This window comes from Gallus gallus, chromosome 9, assembly GCF_016699485.2.
Source record: "Gallus gallus isolate bGalGal1 chromosome 9, bGalGal1.mat.broiler.GRCg7b, whole genome shotgun sequence".
In the NCBI taxonomy this organism is placed as follows: Eukaryota; Metazoa; Chordata; class Aves; order Galliformes; family Phasianidae; genus Gallus; species Gallus gallus.
The window spans coordinates 21,718,229-21,735,949 of NC_052540.1; the positions used below are offsets into that span (position 1 = coordinate 21,718,229).

At 42.6% G+C, this 17,721-nt stretch overlaps 1 protein-coding gene across 3 annotated transcripts in view; it reads left to right on the forward strand.

The window, feature by feature from the left end:
* PPM1L (protein phosphatase, Mg2+/Mn2+ dependent 1L) overlaps window positions 1–17,721 on the forward strand; it is a 103,462-nt gene that overhangs the window by 12,259 nt on the left and 73,482 nt on the right. The window contains exon 1 of one of the 3 annotated variants that reach the window (XM_426717.7): window positions 1,275–2,106. The exons of 1 other annotated variant lie outside the window; for it this stretch is intronic. In XM_426717.7, the coding sequence (XP_426717.2) occupies window positions 1,708–2,106 (399 nt within the window). In that variant the 5' untranslated portion in view covers window positions 1,275–1,707. Of the gene's footprint in view, window positions 1–1,274; window positions 6,490–17,721 lie in introns of those variants that run through there. One more of the 3 variants, XM_046898732.1, reaches the window with a different exon arrangement.

Here is a 17,721-nt window from a genome sequence, read left to right on the forward strand (position 1 = left end):
TGATTAAGAGAAAGCTGATTAAGCTTGATTCTGACTTTAGCTGATCTTTGAAAAACTAGCAAAAAATACTGCGTAAGTTTGCATACAACTTCTGTATTACCAGAAGTCTAAAGAGAGAGGGAGCTGTTGGAAGACTCAGAGGGCACACGCACACACTCAGCTCTGGCAGAAAGGCAGGTTCAAAGGCAGACTGTTCAGTCAAAATTTCAGACTGGTTTCGTGGTTTGCTAATTCATTTTCAACACCACTCTTATGTGTTTGACTGTCATGTCAGCTGTCACACTCTTGGAGGTTGCTTGATGAATTTTGTCAGTTTTCAGACCCCCGGTCTGCCAGCTGGCTGAAAATCACTGCCGCTCATTTGCAACTCAGGCGGTACGCTGAATTGATTTTATCCCGGCAAACTTCTGCTCGCAGTCACAGCTTGTAATTTTCATTGCTTAGCAGTTATCAGAAAAACAACTTACAGAAGTGGGTCAGAGAAAGAAAATACACATTTTGAGTAGTTCCTTTATTCTTTTCATTATTGCTGTCTAGATACCCTCAACTGTTGGTTTAATAATTTGGAAACATCTACTTCTGTTCCTCTTCACCCAAATGTGAATTGCAATGAATGCATCTCGGAGATTGTTTATTACATTCAGAAGATAATCTTTCATGACTGGCTTCAAGAACAGCCACAGCCCGGTTTTGTTTCTTTGTTTCTCTAGGTTTGAGTGAAGTAGGGGTTGCTGAGGGCTCTCCACCAGCTCCTGGGCTGGGAGCAGCTCAGCCCGGTGCTTGTGACCTGGGGGAGTCCAGCGGTCGGTCACACTGCTGCTCCTGGATCACTTGACATCGATCTTCACTTGAATCTCCCTCTTGCTTTTAAATCCATAAGAGGGATATTTTTGGCTGCTATTCCTGCTAAACAAAGCACTCACAGCATCAACAGAGCTGACTGTAGAGGAGACTCGGGAAGGGTCAGAGCAGGCAGAGACGTGTGCGGGGAGAGTGGAAGTGACTGGAAACTCCGGAGATGCCCCTGGGAGATGCCTGCGGGGCTGCAGGCGCGCGGCGCTCGCTTCTCTTTGGCGCAGCCTCGCCGGACTACAGCGCCCAGAAACCCTCGCACCGCCGGCAGCCAATCCGTGGGGCCCCCCGCGCGGAGCCCGCCGGAGCTTGTAGGCAGGCGGCGGGGCCGGGCGAGGAGGAGGCGGTGGCGCTCCGCCCCGGGGGAGGGACGGCGCAAGGCGCGGGGGGCACGGCGGCCAGGTACCCGCGGCGGCCCTGCCAGACACCAGCTCGCTGCGGTCGGCCCTTGTCTCCGCGACGCTGCGAGCTGCGAGCTGCGAGAGCGCCGGAGCGCGGCGGCCTCCCGCGGGGCCCCGAGGAAGAGCAGCGGCCTAGGGGCTGTCCGCGGCGGGCTCGGGCTCAGAGGGGTGCAGCGGCCGCAGGAGGTGTGCGGCACCGGCAGTGCCTTCCCCGCCGGGCCGGGCCGCTCCCCGCAGGAGGCACGGGGCGCCGCGGGGCCGGCAGCGGCGGGGCGAGGAGCGGCCCCCCCGGGGCGCCGGCCGGAGCAGGGAGCCGCGGGGAGCGGGATTCGGCGCTGCCCGCCTGCCGGCTGCGCCCCGGCCGAGCATGCACTGATCCGCTGCCTCGCCTCAACCCCGTCCCGTCCGCCGGGAGCGCGTTGCATGGTGTGGGGATACACGGTCTCGATAATAAATGATAGAGGATACAATGACTTTGCTGTCTCTGCTGGGTCGGATCATGCGTTACTTCTTGCTCAGACCAGAGACCCTGTTCTTGCTGTGCATCAGCCTGGCCCTGTGGAGTTATTTCTTTCACACGGATGAGGTGAAAACCATTGTTAAGTCCAGCAGGGATGCAGTGAAGATGGTGAAGGGCAAGGTGGCCGAGATCATGCAGAATGACAGGCTCGGGGGGCTGGACGTGCTGGATGCCGAGTTCTCCAAGACCTGGGAGTTCAAGAGCCACAATGTGGCTGTCTATTCCATCCAAGGCCGGAGGGATCACATGGAGGACAGGTTCGAAGTAATCACCGACCTGGTGAACAAGACTCATCCCTCCATCTTCGGGATATTTGATGGGCACGGAGGAGAGGCAAGTGCTCAACTGGAAAAGGGGTGGGGGGGAGGATGATTACAGGATGAGGAGCGGACGTGTCCTTGCCTGTAAGGTTCGAGTGGTTATCTTGAGACATTGACTGAGGGATTCCTCTCCTCTTTGGGGGAGCGGGTAGGGGGGAAGAGTCTCTGAATACAGAGAGAGGAAGGTACTCCATTTGCTTTCTCTTTCATTACCACTTTCACATACAGTGTAGTGTAAATGTGTTTGTACCCTCTCTGCCCTTTACAGTAGTAAAGGTTTAATTAAAGTAAAAGCTGTTGAAGGTGGCTCCTACGTGCACAGAATAACGATGATGAGCACAAACTCCCTGGAGGCATCTTTTGTGAGCACGGAGTGTGGTGTGCTCTGATTTTGGCCAAGGGCTGTCAGGGGCTGTGCTTGTCAGCAGTGCTTCTGAAGGAGCATCCTGCGTGTGTTCAGCCTCAGAGCTGGGCTGTGTGTGTCTTCTCTGTGATTCACCCTCCTCTGAAGACTAACAAGTCATGGAGAATGAGTTCCATGTTTATGAATTAATTTTGTTAAACCAATATGTATAATTGTGTTTCATGCTTGTCCCCTTCCTAGTGGCGATCCAGAAAAACTGTAATTTTGAAACTCGTGGTGTTTAACCTCTTAACTTTTTAGATAGCGGTTTCCTTTAGGTTGTGCTGTGCAATTAGTTTTCTTTCATAGTGTAATATGTCCTTTATTTCAGACGACAAATGTCGAAACTATTGTTTCCTCTTCACTTAGGATTGTAGTGCTGCCAGTTAGCTTTTTGTATAGCAGAAAGCATATATTTCATAACTGCGGCAAAGAAATGCTGAAGAGGAGGAGGTTCCTTGTATGACATTAGCTCCAGCATCCATTATGCAAGGAATGAAATTACCTTAAGGGTTTTGTTAGGATGATGGAAGCTGGAGAGGAATGCTGAAGTTTTTCATGTGAGTGCTCCTGCTGAGAAGTAAAGCTGCATGTGCTATACAGTAGGAGTGCTTGGGTTTTAATCCAGCTGCTTCCACAGGTCAAGTATCGAGTCCTTCCTAGAAGCTCTTGGGCAGTGACCAGATACAGGAGCACAAAGGTGGCAGCTGCTGTCCCTCTAAACCTGTGAATGCTTGTTGAAAAATTCAGGCCTTGGGCGAATAATCATAAAGCTTCTCTTGTGTTGCCTGCACAGCTGTAAAGTGATAATGCTTTTTTTGCAATGTCTAGTCTTTTACCCCCTTTAAAATAAAGCCAGCACTTTGGATATTGAATAGCGTCAACTTCATAAAAATTGTGATTGTGTTTGAACTCTATTTTCCTTTTTGTGTCTGTTTTTGCTTGGGATGCAGTTGTGCCAACTCTTATTGGCAAACTTGTGACAGATCGCTGTTCCTTGGCCTTCGAGGAATAGTAGTAGAAATATGTGTATATATCGCAAACTGAAACACATCTTCTCATCAAGGGATATAACTTCTGGTCTGTGAATTTGGTACATCCGGCTCTTTTGTTTTCGGAGGCTTTGGGCAGGAGGGAGCTCGTGTTCTGTCTTTTGCTGTCTTCCCTGTTGTTTAAACCCAGTGTTCCTGTCTCAAAACAAGTCTGAAAGAATATGTGTCCTGTTTTTAAACAGTATTCTGAGATTGTTACCCGTAGAAATACAATGTAAACAGTTAAACTTCGGCATTGCTAGAGAGAGATCTGATTTCTTTCTTTAATTTGTATCATCTGCATATCTTGATCTGCATTTGATTGCCCACTCAGTGCCTCTAATAATCCAAAACTAACACAAAATAGCAAAAGGATAAGAAAGTGCCCTATGCATATATGTGTGCGTATAGACATATAGATATATTTTGTCATGGAGCTTGAAATTACATCCATTAGAACGTTAGAATTGTAATACCAGATCTGTGGAAAGCTCAATTACCTCAATTATTTTGATTCCCCAGGGAACTTTTTCTAATTGATTCAGTGGCCAAGTGTGAGGATTTCTCTGAGGCCTGCTGTTATGAAGGGTTTTGTACATCTTTCGCCGAGCCTCACTGAAGTTAATATTTATAAGCATCACTTATTTATCTTTCTCATAAAATCCCCAGATGATCTTAGTGGCCTTTTCTCCCATGAAAAATAAGTATCTGATCAGTGGGGGCATCGCTTGTTTCTAGTTCTAGATAAAACTGATTGGGAGAACAAGACCTGTGTGCTTTGCATACAGCAAAAACAGATTACATAAAGTAGTGTTTTATCTAAGCGAATCATAGTTCTCAATAGAAAAGAAGGGAAAGAAATGAAATAACAAAATGAATAGTCTTATTTAATCTGTAGTACATAATATTAAATCTCATGTCTCCCTTTGAACTTGTTTTCTGGATGCCTTATTTTTATCTTTTTGTTTTAAAAAAAAAAAAGAATTACTTCATGTAACACTTCTCATACATAAGTAGTAAAGCCTTTGTGAAGATGATATTTTTGCTCTGGGCTCCCATTAAATATCTTTGTGTAGTAGATAAAGAAGAAGGAGATGTTGATCTCTAGAGCTGAATGTGAAACAAACAGTTCTACGTGCAGGAAAAAAATGGTTTTCCAAATGGACAATGCCAGAAATGAAAAGCTAGATTAATTCTTGCCAGCTGTATGCAAGGCAACACGTCCCCGTTAATTACTTCCTGCTGCATCAGGTTGAAGTAGAAGGAGAGAAAAGCATGATTCAAGTTATACAAATGACTGCGTAGTGCTAATTTACGAGGATATCCAAGTTTTGCTTAAATATTGCCAACTCTTTGCATAAATTCTACTTTTCTCTTATGTAATGTGCTCTTCCATCTTACAGTTTTATCCTGAATAGGATGACAGTCATTGACTTAAACTTTGTGGCTGACTTGATAAGAAAGCAATAGGCAGCAATTATTATTAATGCACTGTTACAGCTAAGAATCTGGCGCACTGCTGCGATTGCTTGCTAAAGGGAATAACGTTTTAGAGGTGAAACGATGTATGGTGTGTAGTGCGCTCTTCTTTTTATACAAAGTCAGGTTGTCTTTTTCTTGACAGCTGAGTAATCACGATGCAGTGTGGACAGAGGCAAAGAAACAGACTTAGGAAGAGTGACAAAAAGTTTTGCCCTGTTGTCTCACTGAGCGACTGGTGAAGGGAGTCCCGAATGTGACATAACTTAGAATCAAAAGAGGAATGAAGAAAGCTTTTGTCTGTTACCTCCTCAGCTTCTTTATCAGGCTGAAACATGCCTTGCATGTAGGCTTTGTTATTGTTCATTTTCTCTGTCCGTGGGGCTGTCTGGACTGAGGGACTGAGAAGTAGCAAACCAGAGAAATGATAAAATAATTTTCTATGAATTTGAAAGCTTTGCAGTTAGAAGGAAAGGGCGCTTTACCAGAAGGATTTAACCATTTCATCTGTGACTTACTAAAGGTTTTTTTTTGTTTGTTCGTTTTGAGATATTTAAGGTTTAAGTGCTGAGTTTTAGCTGAGATCTCAGTACTGGACAAAGGTGAAGCAGTTCACCATCTGCAGTTTTATGATTGTGGCCATGCTGCATATCGTGTTATCAACCCTAGGAGGTGATGACTTTTAAAATGAAAGCACTAGATAGGACCTTAAATGCCACCTGTGCTTGTTTGAGGTTGAAAACTGATGTGGATTAGCTGAATGAGAAGCTCAGTAACTCTCATAAAAGAGAGTATTGCCTTTTTATTTTTCTTAACCTCCTGGAGTGTTCTTATCCACCTGGATAATGGCACAATACAACTGGTTTAGAGAGCTGCAGATACAGTGTTGCAGTATGTGAAATACTCCTTATTTATAGTGCAGGAAGCTCAAATGTGCAAGTATAGAATTTGCTGTATACATGGCTATGTTTTCAACCATGCACTTCTAAAGCTATGTGGGCCATGGGACCTTGAGATCAGCAGCATGAACTGTTAGCAGTAATCTCTGGTTACTGATTAACTTTCAAAGACAAGGGGGGGGGGGGAAGGTAAGAAGATAATGGCGAGTCCTTATTATTTTTGTCTGAGCCCATGGAAATGTGAATGCTGAGGTAAAGCCTGGAGAAGGTGGCCCCATGCCAGCTGTGTGCAAATGAGCCTGCTGTGCATTTGAAGTACAGGTACTTGAAAGCATGATGAATCCGCCCTGATTCACTGGGCTGAGCTTGCTGCTGTGCGCTCTCTTCTTGAGGACTGCCTCAACAAACAAGTTGTAGCGAGGTTTCATTGGGAGTGAACTTCTGGAGTACTGCATGCTTAAGTCACAGCTCACGTAGTGTTCTCGTTGAACAGGAGCAGGATGACATAGCCTCCAATGAAGGGGAACTGTTCTTGGGTATCATGTTACAGGATTATGATTTTCTGCCAAGAAAGCCACAGTTAGGTAATTTTTGGGTCTGTATTCCCACGTGCTCTGCAAAAATGTGATTTAAAATTGCTTTAAAAGGTGCAAAAATCTGTAATTGGAAATGAGAGCTCTTAGCACTGTCATTCACAGTTGTATTATTCTTCGGGTGTGGAATTTAATCTTTTTCAATTTTTATAAGAATCGAAAAGTCAATTAATTTTCAATGTATTCTGCCCACTTAGCTTGAATCGTTGCTTCTATGTTTGGGTGCACAGGCAGCTGCTTTAATTAAATCAGCTTTGATTCATAGATGCTTTTAGATTATGAGCAGTCATTTAACTTTCTCTCTGAGCTTGAATAACTCCTAGGAAATGTTTGTGTGCATGCTCCTGCTCCACACTAAGAGCTCTGCAGCTTATCCATTGCCATAGATGGGATGGGTATTTCACAGCTGCTGAGCAAGAATGCTCAAGCAGCCCTTGCTGGAGTGCTTGATGCTTTTTGACTCAGTACCCAGTGGCAATGCTCCTTGGCTCATGTTCTTAGGTGTACAGGCAATATTTAAAGGCTAATTGAGGCTTGGTAGTGAGGAATGCCTTAAATTGCTTAAGGATGTACTAATCTGTGCTACTGATACTACTCAGTGTACTGATAGATAATGGTAAAGGTGTGTTAGCTAGCTCTGTTTAACACAGCGTCCAGCCAGAATGTTTTACAAACAAATTTAAATGCAGCTTTGGGGGCAGTGAGATGTTGAAACGATCAGTTCTGTGGATCAGGGAGCTGCTTATTTTTGAGTTTGAGTGTTAGAGTAAAAATTTATACTCTTTTGTCACACAAGATTACTAAAAACAGCAGATCACTCGAGCTTTGTCCACTTTTTCATGTTTCAGTAGCTCTTCTGGACCAAAATAATATTTCTCCTTCCTCCTTGTTGTCAGAGAGATCCAAATATTTAGGATGTAAATTGTATCTTAAAACTGGACTTCTGGCTTCTGGCAGCTTCACTTTTTAAACAATCTCCTGGCACCAGATGCTTTGTTCTGCTGCAATCCAGTTCTCTCTGGTTGGAGCAGCACAGCAGCAGCCCTGGGACTGCAGGCAGGCCCCATGCTGTGATTCTGTTCCTGTGCACAGGGCTGGGCACCTCTAATTTTCCCCTTGATCTTGGGACCCTTCAGAGCTCTTTCACACCAGTTGGCCTGTTTCATGTTTCCTTGACACACGTGTCACACCTTCCCAGCAGGAAATGACAATGTGTCCATTGTCTGCATGTTTTGATGAGGCCTTGCCTTGGCTCCAGGAGCCTCTGATTGTGCTGAGTTTGGATATATTGCTGGATGAGTCCCATCATGTTTTGTGACCCAAAAAGGTGTCCCAAGGCTATGTGGCACTAATGATCCAAGTTCAACATCAACATGCAGAGCTTGCTCTTCATTTTGAGCACATCATAGATACTAAAAGATCCAGAAAAAGGAACAGAATGCTTGTTTTCTGTAAGCTCTGTGTTGCTCTCCGATTTGAATCCATGGCCTTCAGATGAGAGTTCTGAGAACTAGTTTAAGGGCAGCAGCTGCTATAATTACACACGGAAAGTCTTGGGGCTGCCTTTACTGGGGTGTTCAGCCTGCGCCTCAGGATACCAAAGATGAATGGTAATGTGAGCTGCTGCTGCTGCTCATGCCGTGTGGCACATTCATGCTGTTTAAACTGATCTGCGTGTTCCTAGCAGTGTCTTTGTGCCCCAGTATGAAAACCTCTGTAATGAGCTCTGGAATGTGTTCCCTGTGCCACCACCTTCTGAAAAAGGGCGTAGATGAAAACGAGGCTCTTCTTTCTTAGAAACAGCCTTTATGACTACCAGTTCCCAACAGCTGCCAACTCCCTGGTCATGTTCATGTTATGATCACCGTTCTCGTCACTGGCTGTTACTTAGATACCAGCCCAGCTGGGCAGACCAGTTCCTCTGGCTCACGGCCATCTCTTTGCTGAAGAGATCTTCAATGTAAAAGATCACGAAGGAAATAAGAAGATGAGGCTTTCAAGTCTAGAATAAATGGCTGCCTATAAAGTAATCTGAATGGAAAATCTACCTCTTTCTACTTGTGTAGAAGTGTAATTCCAGGGAAAACTGCTGACATGGCTGCACCTGGTACTGAGCTGGGAGGAAGACTTGGGCTCCAGGTAGAGCAGCTTCAGGTAGAGCTGCTGAGCACTAAAGCAGCCACTGGGAGAGGATGAAGTGCCACTGCTTCGTTGGTGCCATAACAAACTTCAGAGCGCAGCATGGCAGCAAGGAGTACCAATCGCACTGCTGCTGATACAAATTGATTGTGATGCTGAAACATTGCTGGCTCTCATCATCTCCGACCTTGTCTGATTCACAGCTGTGTGAGCAGCTGACATCTCCAGCCAGACAATCAAAGGACGTGTTTTAACTGCTAAACCACAATGCAATTATCCATACCATGTCATGTCGACAAACCTCAAAAGTTCCCCTGGAGAAAGGAATATTTATTTGCATTTACTTTCAGTGCCAAAATGTTATCCCTTGCAAATTTTCTCATCGTCCTTAATGTTGAAAAAGCTTTTTTTTCCCTCCAAATCCCCTTCAAGGGTAAACATTTTATTTTACGTTCTGTTACAATAGCTGATACTGTCATACAGTACTGCTTTCGATCAATACACTTTTAATGTAATAAATATCTTTACTTTTTCATTCTCTACCAGATGGAAAACTGCTGAAGGGCTCAATACGTTTCTTCTGATAAGTGAAGGTTCAGGGTCCACAGTGCTGCTCTCTGGTGTGTTCCATGGCTCAATTGCACTTCTTTAAACTTGCATTTTAAAGGGGAACTTGATGTATTTGTAGATAGTCTACTCATGGACTCCACCAAAGAGCTGCCTAAACTTTCTCTGAAATGTGTGCTCTTCAAAGACACTGAAGCAGAGGTACTGAAAAATCTGGTTATGATCAACATGGGAGTAAGAGGAAACAGAGGGTGAAATATGCTAGTCTCCTTCATTTCCCTTCTGCTTATTGCCCTGTTACAACTCAGGTTCTCCTGCAATTGAGATTAAACCACATTTTCTTATGGAAGAGCAATAGTGATAGCTCCTGGTACTGGGAGCTGATGTTCAGTACCCCATGTCGCAGCTGCTGGTATTCTCACAGAGATGTGTATGTGCTTGGCTGGTCAGGTGCTGGAAACTCTGAACTATGCTGAATTTTTTTTTTTAATTTTTTTTTTAATACTGGCCTGAAAAAAGGGCTGTTGCTGTCTTTTCTGCCCATGCAATTGAAAACATCCAATGTCTGTTTTGGAATAACGAGGCACAGGGACTAGAGCAGAATGGGGCAGGGTGATGAGAGGTGGAGCTTTCGATTGGAAGACAAGAATGTGAGTAGAGGAGAAATAGAAGATAGCATGTGGTTTTGCATTACTGTTTGCCTTACTTTTAATTACTGTAAGGCTGAACATAGCTAATAACACAGCCCTAGCTGGACTATCAGGCAGCCATAGGATAACTACTCTCAGTTTCAGTGTAGCACTGTTTATATACTGCCTGAGATCCAAAACCTGGGAGATGTATGTATGAGGGTTTCTTCTGTAGCCTAGGATGAATATTGTTCTATTTGTCTGTACACGTTTGAGAGAAACAGAGAACACGAATGTGCATCTCTTGTGGCTCTTGAAAGCACGAACGGTTTATAATTCTGGATGCTCTGAAAATGAGACTTTGCCCTTTTTGTTCCTGCTGATGTCCATTGCTTTGCTGGCATATATTGAGAGTCCTTATTGCTCAGGACTTAGGGAACAAAATGTGGGACCAGCTGCTTGTGCCATAGTGCCAACTGGCACAGAAATGTCAGAGAAGAGCTCCAAGCAGCCCCTCCTTTTGCTTATGCACCAAACATAAATAGTAAGGTGAGGTGTTGCATTAATTTACAGACGGTTTGATATGACAGACTTTTTCATTTTGCAAAGTGAATGTTTTACGCTTTCATATAAAATACATCACAGAAGTTTGAGGGTTTTTTGTTTTGTTTTGTAAAAGAGAACTTGCCTTACAGCTACTATTACAGTCGTGGCTTTGAAAGGCAAAGTAGAGTGATTGAATTCTCTGTGGATGAATGCTGCATAAAAGATTTGTAATCTTTGGCAATTAGAAAATTGTTGCTGAGGTTAATGGTGATATTATTTTTAACTTTGAGGGCAGGAGCAATCTCCTGCCTCCAGGATGAAATTATTTCAATCAGTGCTTTAAATAAGCACTTTCTATGATGGTTCAAATTTACAAGCATTTAAATCATCAACCTGAATTCTTCTTTTGCTTTAGTATTTGTTTTAGCAATTATATCACTTGATATACTGCTTTACATTATCTGTTCTTGTATTGTTTGTGAAAAGGAGAATGGGATATGCTATCAGTTTCTCCTTTGAGATTTTTTTTTGCCCCATTCTTGTGTGGATATCAAAACTGTCAATAAAGCTGGTCTCATTTTTTTTCCAATGAATGTATCTACATTTGTTAGAAGTTATTGAATGATTTGCTAATAGAACTAATTGTACTGAAAATTTTGCTCCTATGGAGTTTGAATTAATTTGAGATATACTTTGGGACTTCTGAGCTTGATTTTGTGTTGGAGGTCTTCTCAAGCATTTCTTCTTGAGGCTGCACTTTGTGGCCTGGTTGTTGGTTCTGAGGTCAGGTGCTGCCTCCTCAGTCTAACTTGATTTATAGCAGAACAGATGAGTGTTGGAAGTGTTCAAGCTAGCCTGCCACCTCTTCAAAGAGAAGAACCCTAAGACAGATGATTGATAGTTTCCAAAAACCCCATGTCTTTTCCTGGTTGGGAGAGTCTGCCATCCCAAAAGGATTCTTTGCTATACCACTGATGTCTCCTCAGGTATATCAGCTGAAAGGCTCTGCCGTTTTGGCTCTGGTAGAAGGTGATGCCTTGATACCATAACTTCAGTAATTGTATTTCTCTTTAACTTTAAAGGCAAATATGTACAGATTCTAATCTATTATTGTAATTAGTTATCAAGATGATAGCTTATATTTTCAAACATATGTCTCAAACAATGTGATAATTTTTTTGTTTTGTTATTTTAAAAATCAGCTTTCATCTACCTTATCTGCTTCCTTGCAGAGCAGCACTGACCTGCCTGGTGGTGATGTACAGCATCTCCAGATGGTGGTTGTGTTTATCTTGGTTCCAGTTTGCTTGTTGTTTGACATAGAAGCATATTCCAAGTAGATTCAGGTACCTCTTGGGATGTGTTGGTTTTCAGTCTGCACACTTTTAAGTTGTGTGTGTTGGAGTTTGTATATTCTAAAGCGTTCATGTAAACTCCAAAGACTGACAATTGACATAGCTGTTTCTAATAAAGTAAACAACATTATAATGCCACAGAGCAAGAGCCAAGAGAAAGTGTATCCAGCTACATATTAGAATTAGCTGTTTCAAATGTAAGTTTTAAAAGCTTTTTTGGCATGTGGGTTATGCATCTCTTATTAAGGAAAACCTGACAGTGAAGGAAGATGAAAATCATGTTGATGAATAATAGGAAAGGACATAACCTCAAACCTGCTACAGTACAGACGTTTTTTACTGGAATGTTTTGTTGCTGAGCTTCCCAGCACTCCCAATTGATTGGGAGAACAGAATACAATTTGAGTGACAAACACTGTTCAACTTTGAGCTTTTTTTTTAATATACAAATTGGAAACTTAGTAGTTTGTCAGAGGGGGGGCTCTGAGTCTACCTGACTGTGTTTCTGATTAGAAGTATTTCAGAAGTATATTGGGAGAAAACATTATACCTCTGTGAACAGGTGTTTTCAGATCATTTTACAGGCTTAAATTTCTGTTTATATCCCTTGGCTGTTCGGATACAAGTCAGTAATACAGCTGAAAATAGAACTTCATGGTCCCTCTAGCTTTTTCTCCGAGGTGCAACTGCTCCTTTTTTCTCTATCAGACGTGAACATCATTAACTGTGTAGCTTCTAGGTTTTTTTTTAATGTAATACCATCACCTGCCTGTTGCTTTTTGCAGTCTTCAGTTTCTTTTCTTAACGTGGTTATCAAGAAAGTAAAAATGCCTAAGACCTCGCAGAATCAATGCTTATTCCATAGCAGCACTGTGGATCTTAATGGCCATCTTTTGTACCAAAATATGGTACTGCTGGGCTGCTGTGGCTGTGCAGAGCCTGAGCTGGCAGTGGTTTCTCTGTCCAGCGCTGCTTAGTGCTGTAGCTCTGAAGGCTTGTAGCTGGGGGTTCTTTCATGAAGCGAATTCAGTAGTATGGAACAATACGAATAAGTAGAAAATACTTCCGTGGGCCCCTATGCTAACATTAATGATCGCAGGTTGAATTTACGGAATTGTTCTGTTTGGAAAGCAAGGAGAAAATATTTTAAAAAGTAACTTTTGCAAAATGCCAAAATATTTAATTTTGTCATTTTAAATGAATTCTTTCAGCATTTTGTTTTGAATCCGTTTTTTAGGGTTTTTTTTTGTTTTGTTTTGTTTTTTGTTTTTTGCTTAAAAAGTGATCTAAATTAACAAGGCTGAGTATTAGAGGCTGCCTGCTAGAGAGCCCTATTAGGCAGGATGGGTAAAGAAGGCAGCTGTTCTCTTGTTAAGTGAACTCCCAGTCCCTTCACCTGATTTTATGACTGAAACTCCCCATGTTTGTAACCTGTGAGTCTGGTGCTTTGTCAGTCGCTTCAGGATCTAGAGAGTGGCTGCGTGGCACTGCTGGGAGCTGAGACTGAATAGATTTTAATCCCTGCTACCTCACTGGATTAACTCCCAGACCTTCCAGGCCATTCCTGTGGTATTGCATAGGAGGAGAAGCTGAACTTCATCTTGGTGCTCACCTGCATCTCTGGATGAGAGGCGTGGTGTTCTCTTTCTTTGCTAACAACTCTTTCCATGTAGCGAGCTAATGGCAAGACTTGAAAACTTGGCATGATTTGTTCCCTCTTGAGCAACATAAAGGAGAGTCACTGCAAGAAATCTATTCTTGCCATTTAACTACCACAGGTGTTGCAACATGGATTCCTGAAGCTGTAGTCTTTCTTCCCTCTAATTTTCAGGTGCTGAAAGGAGAGTTAAATAAATGCCCTGGAAGACTAAAATTTTGTGGAAGCTGCTGCTTTTGATCCAGGAGGCCAACTGCTAAGAGGCTGGGGCTGTGAGCAGAGCAGCTGGAAGGAGTATGGGTAGTGCTTTCTGATTTAAGTAAGGAAAGAAAAGTTAAACTAGGGAACAGTATTTTTTTTAATGTATTCTTCATACAAATGCCAGAGGTGATCTATATACGTGTTTTTTGGGTTTGACTTTCAGAGTTATGTTGATAAAACACTTAAGACTGCCCCAGTTTTTCTTCAATTAAAGTTCTGTATCACAAGACAGTTGCCCTTGGCAGTGAGGAGAGCTTCAAGGTGAAGAGGTGTGGGTTGGGAACAATAAAAGGAAATTAAAACTGGGAGTGGAGGACTGTGTTGTTATCATGCCTTCATGTAGCCACATGAGGAGAGGTATCAAATGAACCAAGGAAGGACAGATAGTGTAAACCCCAGCTGACTGGGGATCTTACCATTGCTTAAGCAGCTCTGTGCCACTGGAAAGAACTTGCAAGTGTTCTTTGTATGCAGGAAGAAATTAGTGAGAAATGAGGGAGGAAAAAAGTGACAGAGCTAATGAATGCCTGAAAGGAGCATACATATAAAAAATTAAGTAGATAAAAGTAATTAGTGGTAGCAATAAGCTAAAGCCCAGGTGGTGAGTTGCCAGGGAATCTAGACTTTTCTAATAAATGGTTTCAAGTTGTGTCACTGTTGCTTTGCCTACTTCCATCATTAAGCCATAAAACCCAAGAACTTATTTAAACATCAGAGTTCAAGAGCCTGTCATGAAGCTGTCTTTTCAGGACAGAAACGAGGCAAAGCACGCCAGGGAAGCTGTTCTTACTAATGTATCCCTGCAGCTGCTAGGTCCTGCTGAGTGCAGGTCCCATTGATGTACTGCAGGAGGCCAAGCACTTGTTTGCATCTAAAGTTGGAGCACTCTGGCACACACACACAGGTGTGCAGGAGCCTGAAGAGAGCTGTGAAGGTCTCCTAGCACTGGCAGTGCTCAATGAGTGCTTTGCATTTTTTTTCCCTCCATCTCTAGCTGTGGTGCTCGAGGTTGATGAGTTAGAGAAGCATGTGGGCTTCCTTAGGAGTTGCTGACTTCCTGCTCCCTGTCATCAGGGATACAAGGCCAGTGTTCCTCTAGTTGAAGTTTGTGATCCTTTGCCTGTCCCTGTTGTGTGACTTTCAAAAGTGATCATTTTCAGTATTAGAGACAATTTGAACCAGCTGCAACTAGTAAATGCATTAATGATCTCTTATTTGCATGACCTTTAAAAGAGAGGAACTAAATACATTGCAGCTGAGTTTCAAAGGGGCCAAAGTAATGATGGTCTGACCTGCCTACTACAAGCATTGCATACCTTCCAGGGATGTGGAGACTTGTGGTCAGTGAACCTGAAAGAGGGGACTTTCTTACTGCTGTCTTCCTCTTCAGTAGGAGAATTTATAGTGATGTGGGATGCTATTCATAGCTTGGAAAGAGCTTGACTTCGTAATATATTGAAGAACAGAAACTGAAGGTCTTATCCATCCAAAGTGAGATTTGAGCAAAGGTTTAAAAAATACAAGTGAAACAAGCCCTGTTTTTTCCTTCATGTGGAAACTCAAAATCAATTAACTGGTTTCTTGATTCATTCCAGTGAAGATAAGAACTGCATGCTTGGAAGCAGCTGCAAAGAGAAGTTTTCTGTGCATTTTTTAATACTGGGTATTCCTATGCTCTACTGTGAGAGGTGGTATAAGAATGAGATGTAAAGATTGCAAAGGTATGGGTATCTTGTCTAATTGCAGTGCACCATACTGTACTTCAAGGTTTGCAGAGAGCCAACTCCTGCTTTGCTATCTGAGTTCTTATCAGGAAAAATGTTGTACAGGAGCCCAAAGCAATAATGGATTTAACACTCATTTAAAACTCATTTCTTAAGAAGAAGAGAAATATTGAAACAGAATAAACATTGTGTTGGGTTATGGCAGTTTGGGGACTGGCATCCCCCCACCACTGCTGTGACTGCGGCGTACAGAAGCTTGTTAGAAGCAGCAAGGGGTGCTGTGACGTGTAGCTGCAGTGCCGGGGCTGAACAAGGATGTGTATGGTTAACCTGGGTGGCTCTCAGATGCTCGGTCCTGCTGAGCACATCAGTGGTACAGCAGCCACATGCTGATAATATGCAAAGAAGCTATTTAAAATTAGCACTTCAGTGTATAAATTTATCTTCTGAAGAGGAACTAGACCTACTTAGTTCCTCTTCATTTTACCCAGCACCCGTGTTGAAATGTTTTACTGCTTAAATAAAATAGTTGACAGCTATTGCAGGAGTTAATACTCGATGTTTTTGCATGAAACTAGATCACTGTTCATTAGGATGAAATTGAGATTTCTAGCTAATTAGGAAAGATAAAAGTGCTGTTTCATATTCTACTGTATGAGAGAATTTAGTACTAATTACTCATTCTGTGGTTTTGTTTTTTTATATACATTTTCAGGTACATTTTTTAAATCTTCATATCCTTTCTTGAAACTGAATTGAAGTCTGCACTTGGCAATCTGGATTTAGGTGCATTTGTAAGACAAATAGGGAAGCTGCGAAGCACCAGCTAGCACCATATCTGGAATTTATCAGTGTTAGTAATTCCTCTTGTTTCTCTGGACAAGAAATCTGCATGCATACTCATTAATAAATGGTGCGTGGGTAGGAATGTACTGCATGTTTGGCCATGGTGCATACGTAAACAGTATGAGGTCAGACTTCAAAATGCTCCTGTTCTTTTCAAGTTGAAAGCAGATATTAACTGTAGATGTCTTATACACGGAAAGTGTATTTAGTAGAGGTTTTATTAGCAGCTAAGTGTGGTCTTCTTTAAAAAGAAATCTCTTCTTACATGTGTACGTGTTTAAATCAGTGATACTCAGCTGTCATTGCCTGTAGGTGTTCAGCTCGTTTTTGTGTGGACTCTGGAAGCTGGGTAGGCTGTGATCTTCAGCGTCTCAGTGCAAACTGGGTTTAACAGAGGAAGAGATTGGAGGGTTTATTGGAGTAACTTCTACTTCCCACTTTAGAAAGTTTCTTCAAACTACCCTAAAAGTGAAGTCTATAATTTTTTTAAATTGCCCATATAGTAAAAATTGCAGACTTATGTTAGCTGAATAATTCACTGCTCCCTGGTTGTGATCCTGGTGTGACTGCTGCCTTCCCAACTGCAGATTGAAGTACTCAAGTTGTCTTTAGTTGCAAGGCCTTCATCTAGATGAAATGGAAGCAGAACTTTGAGACCAAAAAGAGTATAGGCTTGGAATGCACATGTGAAGGAAGAGGTGAGGAAGAACACAGGGTAGGAATTGCAGCATTGTGCAGCTGTATCCAGTTCAGTTTTTGCTTTTTGTTAGTACGTCCAGGACTAGTAGTCTGCCCCTCATGATTCTCCCAGATGGTGTTTTCAGCCCTTGTTTGGCTGACAGAAGGCGACTGGAATGACAACTATTCATTGTGTCAGAGGAACGCCTTGCGTGGACGGCAGCCTCGCTGTGTGGGAACCAGTTCAAAGACTGCTAACTAATGTGTGTTAATACACAAGAACAGACGCCGTGAAACACGTGTCAGGTATGCAGTGTAACCCAAAGGTTCATCCTGACTTAAGAGAAAGGTGGAGATTTCTTTAGCAAAAAGAAGCACTGTGACATTTCACCATTTGAAAAAGAATGAGAGATATCACTGACAGCGTTCAATTTGAAGGCCATAGCTGCTCATCTATGAAACTTGTCAGAGCTGGATGTCAGGAATGGGGAGGTCAAGAGAAAACGTCCAGAAGGTGTGGAGGAGTCTGGTGTTTAGGTCTTTAGTAGACAAGAGGCTCTTGAAGATTTGTTAGTTTAGATTTTCCTATTTTTTCATTTGGAATACTTTAAAGAAAAAAGCAAGAAAGCCTCTGTCCTGGGTTAGAAACTATGTCAGAGATTGGGCATTTGCTGTGTAAATTTTGTGAGCTATTGAAATGGGGTAGTAATATATGAAAACTTGCTTCGCTAACTCCTTTATTGTAGAAACTCCATTTTGCTTACAAAATATTTTGAGTTTCCATTGTAAACGCACTTAAAAGAATTTCTGTGTTACTACTG